Raw genomic sequence first — 23,139 nt, 5'->3', positions numbered from 1 at the left:
TCCTGCAAGTATCCTGCAAGTGCGGACAGTATTCTTTAGTACATTCTATGCGCGAATGGAGTATGAATACGTACATATAATGTACCAAAGAATACTATCCGCACTTGCAGGACACCTGCAGGATACGGTTCGTGCTGGATAGGTATAAACAGACAATACGTGCGCGCGCGCGCCTATGAATTACCTTACATTATATTATATTTATATATAGGTATAACTTTATAACTTTTTAATTCATGTATTAAAAAGTTAAAATTTCAACGGACACAACACTAGTACTAAAGTAATGTACACAATCTGACCGTTTTCCAAACGTTTTGAACTTAAATTGAGGCTTTTTATTTAGATTTAATACACACAATGTAACAACGAGTTTATGAGAAATTCATGTATGTAGCACTGATATTTGAAATGCCGGTGGAGTATATCGCCTGGCAAATCCAATGGGGTGTCCAATTATTGAGACATTTTATCTAAAGCACTGTTACGGGGACAAGTAGGAGATGGTGTAGAATATTATAGTCACAGATTTTGTCAAATGATTATATTCTTTAATTAGCAGTAAATATAAACAAGACTAATATACAAGTTTGTATTACAAGTTACTAGTCTCGATGTCCTACCACAAGTTACTAGTAAGGCAGTTTAATCGCAAGTGAGGTTCAATAGATCTAACATGAACATTTATACACAAAAGAATGATAAGCTTTAACCAATCACAGAATTTTGGTAAATAACAAAGTGATTAAGACACAGAGCAACATCCGTGTGTAAGACAGTTTTAATATTTGATTTATGTATCCTTTGAGAGTATCGAGACATTTTTGAGTAGATAAACAATTTATCATAGAGATAAATAGTGATAATAATATTTGAGGGTTTACAAGTGTCGTGGGACAAAATGCAGCTATAGCAATAAAGATTATAAAAAGTAATACTTTGGATTTCAACAGGTCATTAACTATGTCGTCTTATATAACAATCGTGTTAGAAACTCGCATAAATTATAATAGATAAAAGTTAAGTAGATAGGATTGAACAGAATAGTTGATTGTACAGGATGGAAGCAATAGAGATATTGAAAGTCTCATAAATAATGAGGGATAACTTTAAGAGATACCATCATAAGTAGTTAAAAATGAAACAGATGTTCAAACTTAAGGTTAAAGGGTATTATACATAAGTATATACATAGGTTGTAAGATCCTACCACATAACAGCACCACTCGTGATGTAATTTATCAGCCCAGCGCTGCTAATTGTATGCGTACAGTGGCAGATAACGACGAATTGGCGGTGTTTTTTTTTATGCAAAACGTTTCGTCGGATCGCGATGTGAAAAATGCGTCTGGCCAGCCGCCCCATCATAAAGTTGGAAGACTCGGAACGATAAAGGAGATGTGAGACGGGAGCAAAGTAACCAGAAATCCGGTTTTCAGTCGGTTCCTTTCGAGCGGGAAGGAGTGTGGTCGAACCCACGATAAAACTTTTCACTTTGATACGCATGGTGTGACTGTATAATTTAATGTCGATGTAAGAAAACGTGGGATAGGAGTGGATTCAGAGCACCCCTCCCCCCTTGCTTTTGGCCAGTACGCATGGACGCGTTCGAGACCGTGAAGCAGGTCTTTTTACAATGCACGGTTCATGCACCGAAGCACAGGAATTCACTCCCAAAGACCAAGCCAGACTCAGCCAATCTCGATCTGCATATGCATCGAGTATATAAACATTCAATTTGCAATTGAACAAATTGATATACATAGTTATGATTATGGTCTATATTACCAGATAAAGATTTTGAAATACTTGAACAATAATATATCAACATATGTAGTTTATCTTTATACATATGTACATTGGAGCAGGTGTTTTACAATCAAAGACTAAGACCATAGGGTTTTCAATATTTCATCAAATGACATCACCATCACCATAATACAACATGTTGAGTACCCTCAGAGTTGTAAGTAGATGAAGTTAAGTTTAATAAAAACTGGATAAAACGTCAGACATTTTTCAGAAATTCAAATTTCAAACGCGTCTAAAACGATATTTTTTCTCCATCGTAATGGCGGACGATACATTTACTTATATTGATGACTAAAATGAGCAATATGGCAAAGTATGAAAACGATCGGATAAGAGGCAAATTTTTTCCTGAATTGTAATCGTAAGTGAAACGTAAAGGAGGTATGTAAAAACATACCTCTTCTATAATTTGTAAATAAAATTATTATTTTGAATAAAAATACCAATAATTTTATTTTACTACCGCCATCTATGTTTAAAAATAATAAACAAACGGTGGATAAACGTCAACGACTATCTCGCCGGGCAGATTTCAAACGCATCTTACACGATATTTTTGCACCATCGTACTGGCGGAGGATCCATTTACTTATATTGATGACCAAAATGAGCAATATGGCAAAGTATGAAAACGATTGGATAAGAGGCAAACTTTTTCCTGAATTGTAATCGAAGTGAAACGTAAAGGAGGTATGTAAAAATGATCAATAATGACATTAAGAATGTCTTGCCGGATCGAGGGGGCATTTATTAATAATATCGTATATAATAGTTGTCTAATGCGTGCCCACGTGCGAAGTGCGTGTGAATGTCCGTTAACATGCTCCGTCTCTCTTTCTCCCCTTGGAATCGTATATCGTGGAAAGAGACGCGGTGTAGTGTAGGCTTTGAGCATGTCACTTCGTTCACATGATCGGCCGACATAAACAAAAGAATAAATTAAAAATACGTTTTTTTTTTCATTTTTAATTATAAATAAATTATTAATGTGAGTGCACAAGTATGTGCACAGAGGCCACTAGTATAATATAATACAATAGGCTACAGGTAATTTTTTTTTTTACCAAATAACGGCTGCTATTACAAGTCTAATTATTAGATAGTTTAAGATTATTGCAAGTATTTTAATTTGAATATGATTTAAGTGCAATGTTTTTTGATTCTATAAAAGAAACGTTATATATGTATTTTTATTATATTTTAATAAATCAATACTACAGAGACATGACAGGTAGCCTCAAAGCATCACTGTGGTTATAAAACAAATATAAGTAAATATAAATGAAACAATATTAACAAAAATAATATAAAAATAAAAAGCATATAAAAAAGTAAGAAATATATGTATATAGTAAAAAAAAAAAACAAATAAATAATAACGATAATTATATCCTGCTAAGTAGGACAAACTCAACATAACTGGCATTGAAGAGATCTAAAGAATGTGCTAGTAAGTTAAGGAGTTGAACACCTCTCGAGAGGAGGGAGTTCATGAGCATGTTTGTTTTAGCCCTAACTGGCAACAAGATTATACATATAAGTACATATGTATGTAGTATATATATTTTTAATCAGTTTAACATCTCTGTATAAGGTAGAGCATTATCACAAATAGTATGACATTTATTGACTTTACTTGTAAGCTATTTTTAAATACATAGAAGAAAAGTTTGTAGACTTATTTATATGTAAATAATTACTATAGGCGAGAAACCAGTTCAATGAATTTTCACCATTTAATTAAAATACAAATAATTAGTGCCTAGCATTTTTAATATTACTTAAACCTAACATAATCTAATCGAACAATAATTAATTATTATATGCACATGATTGTTTTCCTCAAGCAGAGCTGGGAAAATATATACATACATGTAGACTAGTTATTTCTCATATTATATGTATAGTTGAATAAGCCTGTCTAAAATAATACGTACAAATCGCTGGCAATTCGCAACTGACAACCAATCTTGTAAAACTAGTCTTTTCCACACCGATCCATGCGTAGGAGCTAATGAACTTTTTTATTATAGATATATTGTAATTCGATTTTATTTTCGTCGATGGTGTCCTTCGAGAGTGAGAACACGTCGCGACGTGTCATTATCCTTTTGATTAAAATAATTAAAGTTGAAGTGTGCGTATTAAAAACCCACCGAAACCCATGTCCCTTTCGCTGGACCATCTCGTTTTAACATTTTCGTTTTATCGACAGGGGAATAAAACGATAGGTATGTATGTACGTATACTCCCAATACCCAGGTATACTCTTCGCGTCTCCTTCCTTTTTCCGAGATTGAAATAAAAGGGTAGCTGGTCGTTACGACGTCGATCTAGATTGGCCCTTTCTTTGTGCCTTTTTGGGTGCGAGCACCACCTTAATAAAAGTGACTTTGATACGTCTGACAATGGAGGATGTTTCGTTCGACATTTTTTCCTTTTTGTTTTTCGTTTTTTGTCTTCTCTTGCTGGTAAGAGGCGTCGAGAAGAGCTGGTCCGTGGCCTTGGTTGGAGGCACTGCCCCCTAATGGGGGCCCCGATCCACCCCATGCATCTCAACTGTTTGATCTTACTCGATTTGATTCATCTGCACGTTCCCCTCATATTAAATTTAAAATATTTGAAAAATCTCGATTATCAAATCCTTCATGATTTATTTGAAGGATTTAAAGATGAAATTTGGCCAAAGCAAAGGACATTTTTATATGAAACCCATTTTAGTGGTATCAGAATATTTCCAAACTCCTTAACGAATTCATATTCAGTATAACGAAATGGTTTGATTCAAATCTCTAGAGTTTGTACATAATAAAGAAATTTGGCTATGCGGAAAATGTATACGCGAAATAATTTTCACAACGCTTTGAATATTTACTAACAAATATTTTCAATGCAAATTAGTGTCACTAATCAATTCATGCGGGAATAGTTTACTATTATTTATTTCACATTGCTTGAGAAGGCTTCGATTTAATTTCAATTTTAGTTTAATTTCAATGCTTTCGAATATAGTGATCACGAGTTCGAGTCCCACTGGTTGCTGCTGGCCAGACTTTGGTTTGTGACTCCAGGTCGATCGTTTCCCGTCAGAGTTTGCCCCAATTTATCTGATTTTCACTGAAACGGTTCCAACAATTGGCAACCTTTACTTATTTATCGCAATTTTCGAGTTATAGGTTTCTCGAATTTCGCTGATTCTTATAAAAATGCTACAAATAAATGTTTCGAACATTTCGAGTCTTTCAGCATCTTGTAATTTGACGGTTTATATTTAAAAATAAATGCTCCGAAAATGTAAGTGTATCAAAAAAATTATCCATAGATGTGTTTATGATACTTTGTTAAAATTATTGTAAATCGATGTTTGTAACTGACCAGGAAGACGCATTGGGGTTTACCTGTAAGGCCTTTCTGGTATATATTTGTATGTAAAATATATAATATATATATGTAATATTATACTCCTAAATTAAGAGCGATTTTATTTTACTCTTCATACAAAGAAACACTCAAGTAGTATCAAATACACGATTCGATTTAATTAATAAACATTCGATATAAATAAAATAACAGTTTCGAAAATAAAGCAACATTGAAAAAACAAAAGAAAATCTTGAATAATTTAATTCAAATTCAAACAACATACCTTTAAAATTAAATGAATATGAAGAAGTTTCACTTCGACTCGTTTCCATCAAGAAGAAATAAAGCATTTTCAATTGAATCCTTTGTATTTAACTTGAGAAGTGTTCTTCTTATAATACAGCATACATTTTTCGACCCATCTGAAAAAACCAAAAGTAATAATTTAATGCGATTAGCTACACAAATGTATTATATAATAAAAAACCACTAGACGATGTACTTTTATCGTTTCAATTTATTATACACATCATATAAGTATGCAACAATGCAATATAAAATAATAACGATACATCTAAATTACAGCCCAGTTGTCTCAGTTGAATTATTATTAAAAGATCGTTGATTATTTAAAACGTACATAATGTGAGAACTGGTCTAGCGAAGACAATTGCAAACGCCGCGTTGATATCATCAACCGCGCGAGCCTTTTTCGCATGATTTGGATTGTTTCAACCGACCGTATGATTTTCATAAGACATGGGAAGTTCATGGGAAACATCCAGCGATTGTTATATAATATTATGGACGGTATAAAACACGCGATTAATTAATTTATTCGCAGCTTTACAAATTAATAAGCGCGCTGACATTTAAAACGACCGACCTGTTCAGTGCAGCCATCTGGTCTAGTGGATTATAATCGTCGTCGATGAAAAAGAATCGATTTGATAAATGATGTTGTTGATTGCTGATATATGTAGATGTCTGTATTGTAGTTTTTTTCGCTAGATCGGTAATATGTCAATGACAACTTTAAAGGATGGTTCGCTTTATCTTTGCAGGATGTTTTTATTTATGATCAATTATTAATATGGCTATTCCGTTCAAAAGATTGCTTCACTTTTATGCCACAATAAATAATGCAATTCCCGTTCCCGTTTCAGGTGATGGTTGGAGCTCAACTCGTGTCTCTTCAAAGCCGTGTCTTCATAAACCAACTGGTAACATGGATACCAACAAACAGATTTCCTTGACTAAACAACGGCGTTTCAAACTTAAGCGTCGGTAAAATTGTAATTACGAATATTATTAAGAGGTTTTTTCCCATTTTTTTTTTCACAGTAATCTTCCCGGACATGCATACAACAAGTTCTGAAAGTTCCATCGTAATCGGTTGAATGGCTTAAGAGTCTATACGACAGACAGACAGACATTAAGTTTTATATTTATATACTAGTGTTATGCTCGTTGAAATGTCAACGGGTGATTTCGGAAACAAATTCATACATGATTTAAAATAGAGTTACAATACGAATAGTAATATTTAATCGGAATCGGAAATAGGAACTGAAGCAGGAATCGACATTGAGAATTGGAACTGAAAAAATAATTGAGAATCAGAAATGAAATAGAATTTCAGATCCGGAACACAGATATACCTATAAGAGGATATTTGTGTTCGCGGGTTCACCAATTCGATACCGATGAATGAATTTATACACAGTTTAGGCTTTCTATCGATTCATTCATTATGTTCGGCTAGCGTTAGGACAAACACACACACACACACACACACAGATTAGCGTCTTTATAAATATAATAGATACTAGTGTTATGCCCGTTGAAATGTCAACGGGTGATTTCGGAAACAAATTCATACATGATTTAAAATAGAGTTACAATACGAATAGTAATATTTAATCGGAATCGGAAATAGGAACTGAAGCAGGAATCGACATTGAGAATTGGAACTGAAAAAATAATTGAGAATCAGAAATGAAATAGAATTTCAGATCCGGAACACAGATATACCTATAAGAGGATATTTGTGTTCGCGGGTTCACCAATTCGATACCGATGAATGAATTTATACACAGTTTAGGCTTTCTATCGATTCATTCATTATGTTCGGCTAGCGTTAGGACAAACACACACACACACACAGATTAGCGTCTTTATAAATATAATAGATACTAGTGTTATGCCCGTTGAAATGTCAACGGGTGATTTCGGAAACAAATTCATACATGATTTAAAATAGAGTTACAATACGAATAGTAATATTTAATCGGAATCGGAAATAGGAACTGAAGCAGGAATCGACATTGAGAATTGGAACTGAAAAAATAATTGAGAATCAGAAATGAAATAGAATTTCAGATCCGGAACACAGATATACCTATAAGAGGATATTTGTGTTCGCGGGTTCACCAATTCGATACCGATGAATGAATTTATACACAGTTTAGGCTTTCTATCGATTCATTCATTATGTTCGGCTAGCGTTAAGACAAACACACACAGATTAGCGTCTTTATAAATATAATAGATAGTAACTTTGAAGGTACAATATGGCTGACAGGCATTGAACATCCAAACTGTCGCGACCAAACTTTCGATTGAAACCGACTTTCAAAAAAATCGAACCGTGAATTGAGACGAGTCAAAAGTCAAACGTGGATGTTGGCCACATTTGCTGATTCACCGATTTAGTTTTGCATCCCACTCGATTGCAGTATAGTTGCATAACTTCACTGCCATTGCCATAGCTGATGAACTTGCTCTAAGGCCAGTCGAGGTGACGACGACCGAGTCAATGGCCTGTTACCGACCCGATTTGCTTACTACTACTACACTACTATGTATGCATGTACCCATTATGTGAATATCAAAATCTATTATATAATACACGCATATGTATAAGCTCGTCTGACATTTTTCCCATAGTAAATGCAAAAAAAAAAAAATGGCGGATCAGCGGAAAAAATGGATAGGTAGGTTCCAAATAACCGACTAGACACATAATACGATTCTCATAATTATTTTTATATATAGGAGGAAACGAACGAGACAAGCCAGTAGGGGCGTCGACCCATAAAAAAGCGGAATTGAAAAAAGTACATCTAGTGTTGGTAATATTTGGTTACATTTTTTAGCGTGTAATGTTTTCAATTGTGTGGTCATGGGTTCAATATACATTTTTCAATATAAATCACACATATAATGTTTCATTTTGGTGTATAACCAGCAGCGTAGTCTAGTGGTGAGTGCTGAATTATTTCATGTCACGGGTTCGATTCCCACTAGAGTCGTTGTTTGCCAGACCTTGGTTTGTCGAGGTGGATCGTTTCTTATCAGAATTTGCCAATTTTTCTGATTTACATTAAAACGGTTCCTGTAAAATTGTCTTTTCCTTCCCAATTTTTCGTTGCAAGCCTTGATTTATTTTTAGATCTCAGGTTTCGCCTGATTTCTCACCATAGATGTCTCTGTGGTTGTTTATTGTATGTAAAAATTCGTATTGTTACATGAAAAATGTTATTGAACGTATTTATACGATGTTTGTAATATCTGACCATAGATGTCAGGTATTGTTTCGATTTACATGTGTATGTAATTAGCCAGGAAGGCGCATTGGGGTTTACCTGTCAGGCTTTCCTGGTATAATATAAATAAAAATAAAAATAATAAGCACGTGAAAAGCCGATGGACTTTTGGCCGAAGGGAAACCTGACCGAACGGAATTTTTAAATTTATTAAAAATGACAAATTTTAATGAGGTCGAAGTAAACCAAATAAATACACCAAATAAAACATTAAACAATAACATTACATTATGCATTAATTGACCCAGGAAAACTTTTAAAATAATTATGTGAGTGTGATTTTTCAGTTTAAATCCCTATTAGTAAAACAGTTACTGGAAAATATTACATAGTATTCGCATTTAGGTTGGGTTCAATTTTAACACTTGCCATACTGTGCTGAAAAAATCCGCTAGTCACTGTGCTGAGCTCCAAGTGTACAGTTGAAAATGTGTGCTTAAGTTGAAACAATGCAAAGTCTGCGAGGTCAATTATTGCAATTAACTACAAAAATAATTTAACCGTGTATTAAACGCCGAGTAATATAAAAAAAAAGTGTAAGAAATTAAAAAAAATGACGGCAAAGCCGTCATTTCAAGGCGGATATCCTTCTCACACTGACCGTTGAGCGCGGCGCGTACTGAATTACCCCTCCCTCGCATCTATGAGGCACGTATACAAGACTATTCCGGCGAAAATAATCATTTATGTTGATGTTGATCTATGTTTTTATTTCGTCATGGCATAATTTGAATCATAGAGACGTTGATAATGAATACACAAAATATGAAGACACAAAATATTCAGTATATTTGAAGTAATAAAATAAAATAAAATGGTGGCTCGCTATCCATCACAGTGCGGCAAGTGATAAATACTCTATAGAAGAACACACCATTGAATATATAGTAGCTATACTTTTCATAAAATCTAGGTAAATCCCAAAATATTATAAATGATCGATAAAAAGTCGATTCTGAAAGTGTGTCTAATATTGAAAGACAAGACACTGCTTTATATGCATGTTTATATAATATGATATAAAATGATTCATCTATGTACATATGTACATATGTGCATACAGTAGACGCTGTATAGACAGAAATTTTATATGTAGTATTAATTTACATTCATATAAAATCACAATGTAATAATTTCCATGCACATATCAGACACATCTAGAGCATAAATGAAATGAGCCAAGGTAACGCTTTGAATACACTACTCGTTTACAATTGACCGCAAAACTGACCGCGGTATCTTGATAGGTCAAGTTTCAAATATCCAATGAATCGATGACATTTTGAGCGACCAACACACGACTTTTCCAATACACAAAAAATGAGCATTGACTCTCTCACTACAATACATCAATACATGTGTAGTTTTTCCCAGCTAAATTACAAGTTGACTTTACAGTGTTTGTCGTCTTTTATACGAGTGATTAAATTCAATAGAAAATATTTTCATCGTGCCTCATACATGCTATAATTGATAAACAGACACTGTTTCATTCTCACTGGGAAATAAAGTACATTTCGATGTCAATGTTAAGATTAATTATCTTTATGTCTGTTGTACGCGTGTTAGCAGGAAGCCCGAATCTTCTCGACCATAACGACCCAGAATGGATCGTCTATCTCACAAAAAAATAAAAAAATAACATAACAACAAGGTAAGGTTTGGGTTTAGGTAACCATAATTAATTACACCACCTGCTATTCTTGGATAAATTCAAAAGAAAGCGCTACACACCGATAAATCATACGATACGCATTTAATAGTATATGTATAACCAGGGACACATTTCAACGTGCATGTATAAATATTTGTATTCGAGATTTATAGGTTGGGTTCTTAAAGGTCCGATGTCGAATTGTATTTAATTAACATCCAGAAATTAGAATCAGTAGGTGTACGACAGATTTATTAACATTCCTATCAAGGAATTCACTTAGAGATGGGTTGGTAATGATTCGACTCTTTTTTTAATACACTTTTACGGAATATTTAATTAATATACATACATACCTACATATGTATGTAGGATCCTGGATGCAGCCAAATGATACACATGGAGTAGCTTAGACAGTGTTTATTTATACGTCTTAACGTCGGGAAAGCCTTACGGCAAGTGACTCCATACACGCTTCACACCATGCCCAAACACTTGCACGTTCAAAAATCTTTTCTATATGTATATATGTATGTAGATATGAATAACGACCTTTACTATTAATATTCTAAATAAATTATATGAGTCAAAAATTATCTGTTCAGCCAGTGAGTTGTACAGAGGCGGTAGAAAGGTGCGTTTGGGCTAGCTAGTTGTCATAAAATCAATTCCGATGTTCTTTTGAATGATTTATTTGATGAGTAAATACTTCTAGATTTGTATCAGAGACATTTGCCTATTTTATTGAGTGCTAACCTCCGTATATCGGTAAAATATTAAAGCGATCGGAAGAGTGGAAGTATTGCTTAAAGTCTATTCTACAACTATATAACCAGTTGCATAGATCAATCGTTTCCAAGTGTGTTCATGGGTTCAATCCTGATTGTGCTCCTGGCCAAATCTTAAATATGTGACACAAATGTTGATCTTTTCCTATTAGAGTTTGCCAATTTATCCGATTTCATTGAAATAGTTCCAAAAAATTAGCAATCCTGTCCTATTTCTCGCAAAATTTAAATCTACAGCATTTTCAATTCATTGATTTATAAAATGCTGCAAATTTATTATTAAAATATCTCGCAAATTTCGAGCATTTCAGCACCTTGAAATTCGTAAATGTCTATGATTCTCTGTAAAAAATACTAAAAAATTGTTTGTAATTGACCAGGAATGCGCATTGGAGTTTATCTGTTAGGCCTTCCTGGTATATACACATGTATGTAAATAAATAAATAATAGAATCAAACAATATGACTTTGATAGTACTCACTGGAACAAAAAAAAAATCTATTGCTCTCAGCAAAATATATATAATAATATACTTTTATATGTACATGTGGATCAAGTTTCATTGTTACATCTGATTAAAGCAAAAAAAAAGTAAATAATACTAGACGCGAGTATAACAAAAGATCATTCTCGGATGTCTATTATTGCTTTGCAAATCTTATCATCTCGGGTGCGATTAATATTTTAATGGCGATTAATTATGCAAAAAATTTCGCTCGCGTGAAAAAACACGTCTGCGAGTTTGCTAATCCAAACACGTATGTATTGTGCACGTAAATCGTACGAGTGTTTGCCAGAAGAGTTCAAAAACGACGGTATGTGATGTAAGTGGTCGGTTTATTTTTATTTTGATTAATGTCCGCTCGATATTTGATCATCAAAGATCATCTGCGCCGATATCTTTAATGTCAATGTTAACTTTGCGGCGCGATCTCAATCAGTTACTGAAAATATTGATGAAAAAATAAACGGAATTGATCCATCAAGGTCAGACAGTTTGTTGACCGTTGGTTGCATTCCGCTAAATATATATTTATATATAATAGTAATACCAGATAGCATTTTAAAAAAAATATTACATTGATTTTTTTTCACATTCTGCACGCCTCTGAATAATTGCATATGTGATTCGTTGCATAGTATTATATAATTTTTTTATTACAATTCAATGTATGAAATGATTTGAAACATACAATCAAATGTATCAACATATTAATGAAATCATCGGCAACAAATATTTATTGCCAGATTTTGTTACCACAAGGCAATATTTCTTCATTTGATTGTGGATATTTCCTGCTAATAGCTGGAATTTCAAAACAGCCATTTTCGTATAATAAAATATCGACAGCATAATAAAAAAAAATATAAAATATAATAGCTCAACATAAAAGGACAAATTGATGACAAAAATTAGGCATCAAATATTTCATGACGGAATGTTAAAATAATACAACGTTCGATAGTATTAAAAATAAACAAGAAATTGTTAATGAATTAATGAATAAAACAAAAAACGATGGATAGTTATAATATATACAAAAAAAACCGAAGAGATGTATGTATGTATGTATGTAGGCGAACGGCCGGGCGAGCGGGCGGGGATGGAATGAAGGGATAATGCAGAGTTGGAGTGTAGTGGCAGCAATAAACAATGTACTAAATAATGATCCGGGTAAAATAAAGTGTAACCAGCAGCATAGATCAGTGGTTAGCGTATAATGCTTTCAACTGAGTGGTCTCGGGCTCAATCTCTCACCCAGTGCTGCTGGCCAGACTTGGAAATGTGACTCTCGGTAGATCGTTTCCTATCCAATTTGCCAATTTTTCTGATATCACTGAAACGGTTCCAACAAACTGAAAACCTTGTATTATATATCGCAAATTTCAATTTTGTTTGCTGAGATTGCTGCAAAAATGTTTGTGAAATTTATTCATAGATGTCTCTATGATGCTCTATAAATTGTTTATCGTTAGGCCTTCCTGGTTTAAGCATACAAATGTACGTGGGATTTAGTTTTGTAGAATAGAAGAATGCATGTATGCATGATAAGGTTGGCATGCATGAGTTGAAGAATGGTTGAAAAATTTGACAATAGATGTCTATGTGGATGTATTTACTTTGTATAATACAAATAATATTTGTATGAAATGAACAATGTTTCTGGCCAGGAAGGCGCATTGGGGTTACCTGTTAGGCCTTCCTGTTATAAATTAAAAATAAATAAATAAAATAAAAAAAATGCTTCCAAATCCACCCGTTGAAATATCAACGGGCGCAAAACTAGTGTGTATTGAATGATTATTTTTTCAACCAGCATAGCCATAAAATTCAAATTTTATACAAAAATCTCGTTTTAAATATGATGAGTAATTAACGAAAAATGTTAGCAATTGAATTATATTTTTGGTTTAATTAAATTGCGAATAGAAAACCGCAAGATATTACACATAAATACATATACATACATTCGATGCACAACATAATTAGAACAAACGAAAAAAATCACACAGTAGCGTCGGTTTACTGAACTGATTATATTTCTCAATATAATTTTTCGCATCGCGTAATGACGATTTCAACCAGTTTGCGGATCTATTTTTTCGACCGCTGCCGTAGAGTACATACATACATACATACATACATACATACATACATACATACATACATACATACATACATACATACATACATACAGACATACGTACATTCAGTGAACTCTTAGCTTCAAATCGATCCCATCGAAGTTGAATAACTTTCAGTGAGGTCACTAGCTTCGTATACGTACTATTTATACGCGCGTGTATGTTTTTGGTCAGTCGAATCATTTTTTTTGCACGACTGCTGCTTCGACCAGTTGAACGATTTGCATTTTTTTTCATCATCATCATCATCGTCCACCGATACGAATTATGTAATAAACGTCTCGGATATTTATCAGCTAGTTTATGAAACAATACTTCATTATATCCACTGCTTTAATTGTTTTATAACGTAATAAGAACATTTGAATTGCAAAGCGTTCAATTGCCATATGAAAAATTACATACGTATATATTTTAAAATATGAAAAGAAAAAAACAACCTTGAAAGTGAAATTTTCGGCTGAATTCTAAGCAGTTTTGTATCAAAAAGGCCAATTTTATATAAAAATGACGTTGTTTTCGATCCAATTAATTTTACATTGTTAGGATTGTGATCTTTAAAGTCAGGTCGTATCGATTTAACCGTCGTTTAACACGTTTATTTATTTTATTTTACTTTCGAAAACACGGTATATACATAATGTCATATAAAGAGAACGTCCAGCGATTTGATTGTCCCGAAACAGTCATAAATATGCATATGTATGTATGCAAATTTTGTAAACATACCGTCAACAATACAATGCTATATCTAAAAATAAATTAGCCGTTGATCTTATTGAGCTTTTTTATATATATATATATATACATATATATATATATATATATATATATATATATATATATATATATATATATATATATATATATATATATATATATACATATATATGCAATACTTTTCTGAAGATGTTTTTTTTTTATATAGAGTTTTATAGAGGAAGTATTATATATTTTTTTTATTTCGCTGATAAGTTTGAGGGCTTTGTGCTCTTCCTATATTATTTTTTTCCGATTGGTCGTTGTAAAACTTAAAGGAAATTGTAATGATCTGATATACGTATACACATACACGCGTTGTAAATAGTCGTTTTGTGGTACACGTTTGTTGGCTGGTGGAGGCTTTCTTGGGGCATTAGCTTCTGACCGAGGTTGGCCTTGAACAGTGCCAATAAACCAGCTCGACCATCCGTGATCTTCTATGTGTCAAAATCTATCTCACGACTTTGTGCAAAATATAATATAATAAAAACAAAATCAGTTTTCCCAGGCATGAGACGAGAGTAAACCGCACGCACACACACACACATACATAAATGTATTGCATATCGTACAGAATTTCACCCTATTCCGGGTGTGCGAATTAATTTTATATAGTTTGTGCATCTGAAAGAGGTTTTGAAGTTGTGATTTGGTTGGTCGATGAATGCATTTTCGTGCATTTGAATGCACAAGTGCAGTTGAGCAACAACCCGTCTGGCCAGACTCGCCTTGTGCACGCATCCCCTTCGTGTCCCACGGCCAACGACTCTCAGCAGATCTTAAACTGTGGGTCTGTAACAGTCTTTGTCCACTACTAAATTTGCTTACAAAACTGATACATATTTCTGAATATATGGCGAAGATTTTGACATATGTAAAACCACGCCATATGTAATTGATTTAAGCGTAAACCACGCAAGAAAAGTTGTCGCCTTTGAAATCGCTATAAATCACAGACTATTTCTAACATAGCAATGATACTCACATCGTTAGATAGAAGAGGAATGATGATTCGTAAAAATAGTGATTATTTGACTTGATGAGTTACAGTCACTTCATTGTATCGCGTCAAAGTTATGCAATTTTGTATGAAATTCTGTGAAGTATCGTAATAATTGTTAATTCTTATGATGTTGACAAAGAAAAGTATATACATTTATATATAATGTATATGTTATGTGAATAATTCTATTATTGCTTGAATTTTTATGAATTTCTGTATAGTTAATTTATTTTGTTTCTTTTCTGTTATATTTTTGACCGTTGTGGCGCATTAGGAATTCCTGTAATGGCACAATGGTCCAAACTTTAAATAAAATAAATATAAGACAATGAAGAAACAAACGAATGTTTGTAAAACGATTTGTAAAATAAATTCTAAATAAATAGTTTAATGTTTAAAAGCAGCCGCGGATAAATTGATTTCAGCCATAATAATTTTTCATTTCATTAAATCTTGAATTTTTTATATGATAAACATTTTGAATGTTTTTTTTTACTTTATGTAAAACATAAGTGGAGCGTTTTTAAAAATGTGTTTAAATATTTAAATAAAAACAGTTAAAAATGCAACAAACAAATCACATATAGCAAAAAGTAATCGCATTCAATCAAAACATTTTTGAATATTATTTTTTTTATACAAAAAAATACATCCGCATAAAAATTCGAAAATTTGAAAGTGAATTCACACAAAAAGACAACTAAAATATATTTTTAATTACTGTTAAAAATAGTTACAGTAGGAAAATACGAAATTAAACGTTAGCAGATGAAAAATGGCGTACTCAAAAACTTGATAGCAAACAGTTTGAATTCGGAGGCTTTTATAGTCATCGTAAAATCGAATATAAAACGTGTGAAATGCCATCAATTTGTAGGTAATTTATGCACGTTTGAGATGCACTGGAGCAGACAGTAAAAATACCTTTGTGCGTGAAGACAAAGTCCCGCATATATGTAACCGATACCGGTTTACGTATCATTTAAAAAATAAAAAAGTTACACGTTACGTACGAAGAAAATAATAAATAAATTGTGATATTAAATCACGTCTAAATTGAGAATTTTTTGAAAAAAAGCACACATACATATGTACATACATACATAAACTCCGATCTCAAAATACGAAATCGAAATATTTTCAACCAACCATTTTTTATATTTTTTTTAAACATTTGGAACTTGCGATCAAAGAGATACGTCGAAGACCCAAAGGTTTTAACACTTTTAGTTTCTACAAAGAGAAAACAAAAGTGGTTGAAACCTTTCAAGAGCCGCTTCCATCACCTGCATCATGGTCACAATAGTAATTTCGTTCTCTAACAACATATTGTATAATGTTGGATAATAAGAAGAAACCTGTAATGCCACTACAGCATACATTGAAAATAAACAAATAAATGCATATGCATAATCTGATCATTATTTATGCATACATATATTACTATAATTATTATCTATAATATATAATATATACTATTCATAAAATAATTAAACAAGGAAAAATCATTTCGAAGCTATTTTCCATTTATATATTCGATAAGATTTCCACATTAACCCTTTGGCCTTTAGTATCAACGTGGTGGCAATCGGAATATCCGTTGACCTGCTGCACCACTACCTGTTTAAGGGTTAAGGGATTCTCAGGTAAAAATTCCCGACCGTGAACCTTCGTGGATCCTCGACGGGATAATTATCATCACTTTCGTGGACATTCATCATTTTTTAAAGCATTATATTTTAAGGGCGGGAAGGATTCGGGCATCCAGACTGCCACCGTGTTTTTATTTTTTATTTTAAACCGAAAAATAAAAGAGCACGTGCTAACAGAAGTCGAATCCACCCGTCATTAATATCACATGATCGAGTAATTGACGCAAAATCATTTTGTGGTAGAAGTGCTTTGTCGACAGAAACGTCGCACTTTCAATATTGCTCATAAGCATATCGAATTGATTGGATACTGTTTGACTTTATACGTCTCTCAAATGTTTTAGAACATTTTACATATTTGAAACACTATAAAAAGAGGTAAATGGATATGCTTAATTACGTCAAAATTAATATAAAAAATCGGTAAAGCCGGATTTACGCATCGATTTAATATAATCGTCGATGTAAAAAGTGTACGATTGCTGATAGTGTTGGGTGGAAGCGTCTCGTGTTAAGATATTAAAATTGAGTATGATTCCGACACGTGCTAGTATTATATTATACAGACAATAAAATGTAATTTCCATAAAGTTCGAAATCCTATCAGGAACGATAGGACGAATTGTCGCTTGTGTCCACCTTCGGTCAAGTAGCGTCTACGTGACTCAATGGTAAAAAGGCGCACTGGAAAAGGATAAAGGATGAAAAAAAAGGACAAAAAGAAGCACCTGCGTGACTGAAATTTATGTCTCGTCATCCGACCGACATTATATTTTACCAATTGAGCCATTGTTGATCAAAGAAGGAGGCAAAAACGAAAAGTCCTGTCGGCCATTTCGAGGAAGCAGCGCTCGAAAGTTTGAATTTGTCGCGTGATTGGACTACCGACAAACCATTGTCTGATTTGATTTAACCATTTGCTCTTTCATTTCTTCTCTTGCTATTTCATTTCACAGACCGGCGATATCTCTGCAAGTAAATACTCCTTACAAACCCAATCACAATCAAGATTTTTCTCAAATAAAAATACAATACTTGAATTGTATGACAAAAAGCTCCTCTATCTTTGTCATTTGATGCTTATTACATTATTGATTTAATTTAATTCAAGACTAAAGATATTTCTCTATAAATACATTCCGTACTAACATATTAGCAACTCAGTGATAGTTAAAAAGCATTCACATATCTACTATACATCAAAATTATACATTATCCTTGCATCAAAATTAAAATTGTATATCTCTAATTGTCTAATTTTTCAATTCAATGATGAAGAATTATATTCGAAACTCACACGTACGATATTCTGTTAAAATATTTAACGTACGATAGGTATACAATAATTTAAAAACAAACTTTTCAATAGCGCACAATATACTAAAAATAAACACGATCTGAATACATTATACGATCGGATCCTGTACACGAGAATCAAACATTCTATTTGCATATCTATACGAAATATCTATAAAAAAAGGACGCGGTAGTGCAACTCAATTACTTTTCTTCTACATAATTTATTTATTTATTGAAAAATCAACAGGTCTCCGATGTAGAAATTCATAAAAATAAAGAATAAATATAATAAAATAACATCTGAGCTCAATTATAGATTATACTTGTTATATTTTAATACAATAAATAATTTCATCGTTTAGAATATATAAAAACGACTTGCTGGCGGTAAAAAAATCATCGCATTATAATAAATTGAAAATTTTGAGAAGCGTTTTCGAAAAGTCGATGAAGACGCCCACACAGATATGAGACGAGACCCACGCAACCGACACACACTTGGGTGCTGTTCATATTTGAAAGAGTGACTTGTCAAAAGGTAGAAAAGGTATAATTTTATGTGTGTGTGTGTGTGTGTGTGTGTTTGTACACATGTGGATCCAAAGCCAACAAACTAAGAGCCCCTCTGGACTACAGGACTGGTTCAAGAGTCCTCTTTTTGTTTCGGTCCGTTGGAGAGAACGTCCAGAAAGAACCGGCCTCGACCCGATCAAAAAAATATGATCTCATCAATTCGAGACACGAAACTGTATCGAAAGCGTCTGCCATATACCTGGGGCTATTGAGAATCAATTAATTTCATTATAAAATCCTCGACTTTTGAGTCTCGCCGAATTGCATATAAAAAGATTTTTTTTATTAGACAATTGAAAGTATCAATTGAGATGACGAAGTTTCATTTAAATGTAAATTTAAGAAAGAACATACAAAATTTTAATTTTGTTTTAGATTTCAAACTACATATAAGTAGTCAATGATATTTGAATAGCAAAAAAATAGTAGCATTCATGCAATTAGATTTATAAAATGAAATGCATTTTTATATAACATATCTGAAATATTGCCTAAAAAACCAACATAAATTATTATTATAGATTTTACAAAAGTTTTTGTATTATACAATATATATGACTTTACATATTATACATAAATTATCAAGATGAATATATATCTATAATAAACGATAAGAATCATCACTTTTTTAAACATCGTATAAAAGTTTGTTAAAACGACGCGCAAGCATTATACATACTTTGGGACGGTTAAATATACGTATGGTTGTACATAATTTGGAATTTTAAAAGGTTACTTTAGCACTCAAAAGCTTGTCAATAATATATAGTGGCAATAAACGATTTTATGGCAGTTTTGCAAACGGAAAAACAGCGCACGAGAAAAAAGTCGAATGAGTTTAAATTTAGCGACAGCGATAATGTGAAGGACTCGCCTCAAAACGTGCACATTTCACTATAAAACAAATAAAAACATATAAGGTCAACAATTCAACATTGACATTGAACAGATTGGCATTCAAGTTCAAGCTAAAAATTGCACAAAAAAACTCACCCCTCGATTAGGAACTCGGCAGTTGGCGGCTTGGTCTTGGAACGGTTTTCGGTTTGCGAATCGGACACCTTTGTAGTTGCGACTGTTTTCGCATGGATTGGATCGCAAGTGGCAAGTTGCGGTTATATGTATGTTGTATGTATCATACTTATTTGGTTCTAGAGTCGAGAATTGAGAGTCGAGAGTCGAGAGAGCCGAGTGTCGGGGAGTGCTGACGCGAGGAGTCACGACCAAAGACTGGCGCTCTTGGCCGGTAACGACGCTCGCCTTGAGATAAACCCGACTATCGCAGGATATAATACTACCACACTTTTCAGGGCTGCCACATTTTTATTTCGTTTTGCTCTTCTATTTGTCGCGAGCTTTTTGAGGTCGCTCGGTCGCTGCTGTCGCTGCCCAGGGCTATCTCGGCAAACCTATATATGTACACATGTACTTCGCTTTCTTCCATTATCATTATATTTCACAATGCTGTAATCTGTTATAATTATAATACTATAGCTACTGATCTACTGATCATTTTCTATTTTACAATTTTAATTTAATTTGGTTAGTAATCACAGTATTATATTATTCTAATGTTAATCTAAAGCATAATAGGAACAAGAGCTCAAAAACCTATTTACAATTCGTATAAATGCTCATCATACATCTAATACATAATATTAATTAAAGACTCTATAAAGTCGACGATCTAAAGCAGATTGTGTTTAGGTAATCTGTGTTTATACCTGAAGGGTATAGACATTTTGTTGTAATCACCGAGACTCTTCACAAGTGTGTTAGTATGGTTATTGGTGATTCTGTCATAGAATCTACTGGTTAGTTTGTTAGTAATGTCTGTAACTAATGGAATATTATTATGGCATGCAGTTTTTTCAAGTTAGTATATGTATATGGGTGCGTTATAAACTATTTTTAGGGATTTATTTTGTATTACTTGGAGCTTGGAAAGGTAAGTATTCGAGGCTATAATTTTATTTTATTTTGAGTTGATAAAGAACTATGGTGATTAAATATTGGGTATATTGAAGATATACCCTATATATTACTGACTGCCATTTGTAACTTCATATATGTGTATAGTGTACATAATATGTAGAAGAAGATCATGTCAACGTAACACTGCGTATGTAAATACATATGCAGTGTGTGAAACTATTTATTTGCAGTTTAATAATATGAACATGTATGGTGTATGAACATATACGTTGTATTCCATCGATTGAAGGATAATTTATATTCAAATATACCGTTTTGTTCTAATAAATGAAAGTTTTCGATCGACGTGTTTCGTCAGTTTGTCTATTTATTGTAGAAATGTTAATGTTGTTAAAGTGTAAATGATACAAAAGATGTTTGTCTCGTATAGGCTCCTAAACCACTCAACAGATTACGATGAAACTTTCAAGACTTGTTTTATGCATATCCGGAAAGATTACCTAAACTTTGTATAAATTTATTCGACGGTATTAAACCGGTGAACCCGCGAACACAAATATCCTCTTATAGGTATATCTTAATATCCTCTTATAGTGTTACGGATCCGAAATTCTATTTCATTTCTGATTCTCAATTCCTCTTTCAGTTCCAATTCTCAATTCCGATTCCTGCTTCAGTTCCTATTTCCGATCCCTGTATCAGTTCCGATTCCGATTAATTATTACTATTCGTATTGTAACTCTATTTTAAATCATGTATGAATTTGTTTCCGAAATCAACCGTTGACATTTCAACGAGCATAACACTAGTATATAAATATAAAACTTAATGTCTGTCTGTCTGTCGTATAGGCTCTTAAGCCATTCAACCGATTACGATGGAACTTTCAGAACTTGTTGTATGCATGTCCGGGAAGATTACTGTGAAAAAAAAAAAGGGAAAAAACCTCTTAATAATATTCGTAATTACGATTTTACCGACGCTAAAGTTTGAAACGCCGTTGTTTAGTCAAGGAAATCTGTTTGTTGGTATCCATGTTACCAGTTGGTTTATGAAGACACGGCTTTGAAGTGAGACGAGTTGAACCATCACTTGAAACGGGAACGGGAATTGCATTCTTTATTGTGGCATAAAAGTGAAGCAATTTTTTGAACGGAATAGCCATATTAATAATTGGTCATAAATAACAACATCCTACAAAGATAAAGCGAACCATCCTTTAAAGTTGTCATTGACATATTACCGATATTGCGAAAAAAACTACAATACAGACATCTACATATATCAGTAATCAGCACAGGCTACTAAATCACTCAACCGATTACGATGGAACTTTCAGAACTTGTTGTATGCATGTCCGGGAAGATTAATGTGAAAAAAAAAACGGGAAAAAACCTCTTAATAATATTCGTAATTACGATTTTACCGACGCTCAAGTTTGAAACGCCATTGTTTAGTCAAGGAAATCTGTTTGTTGGTATCCACGTTACCAGTTGGTTTATGAAGACACGGCTTTGAAGAGACACGAGTTGAGCTCCAACCATCACTTGAAACGGGAACGGGAATTGCATTCTTTATTGTGGCATAAAAGTGAAGCAATTTTTTGAACGGAATAGCCATATTAATAATTGATCATAAATAACAACATCCTACAAAGATAAAGCGAACCATCCTTTAAAGTTGTCATTGACATATTACCGATATTGCGAAAAAAACTACAATACAGATATCTATATATATCAGTAATCAGCACAGGCTACTAAACCACTCAACCGATTACTATGGAACTTTCAGAACTTGTTGTATGCATGTCCGGGAAGATTAATGTGAAAAAAAAAACGGGAAAAAACCTCTTAATAATATTCGTAATTACGATTTTACCGACGCTCAAGTTTGAAACGCCATTGTTTAGTCAAGGAAATCTGTTTGTTGGTATCCACGTTACCAGTTGGTTTATGAAGACACGGCTTTGAAGAGACACGAGTTGAGCTCCAACCATCACTTGAAACGGGAACGGGAATTGCATTCTTTATTGTGGCATAA

General features: G+C 33.1%; 1 protein-coding gene across 1 annotated transcript; it reads right to left on the bottom strand.

Annotated features, from left to right (window-relative positions):
• Nucleotides 1-5,458: 5,458 nt before the first annotated feature.
• On the bottom strand, nt 5,459-22,261 carry LOC143917658 (uncharacterized). Its single transcript, XM_077439240.1, has 4 exons — nt 22,093-22,261; nt 21,408-21,459; nt 20,155-20,437; nt 5,459-5,597 (listed from the first exon to the last, which is right to left on the bottom strand). Exons 1-4 carry the CDS (start codon nt 22,259-22,261, stop codon nt 5,568-5,570), a joined length of 534 nt encoding a protein of 177 aa, XP_077295366.1. The 3' UTR covers nt 5,459-5,567.
• Nucleotides 22,262-23,139: the final 878 nt, after the last annotated feature.

The sequence above is a fragment of the Arctopsyche grandis genome, chromosome 10 (genome assembly GCF_051622035.1).
Source record: "Arctopsyche grandis isolate Sample6627 chromosome 10, ASM5162203v2, whole genome shotgun sequence".
Taxonomy (NCBI): Eukaryota; Metazoa; Arthropoda; class Insecta; order Trichoptera; family Hydropsychidae; genus Arctopsyche; species Arctopsyche grandis.
The sequence above is the reverse complement of the archived record's forward strand: the minus strand, read 5'-3'. Positions and strand labels throughout refer to the sequence as shown.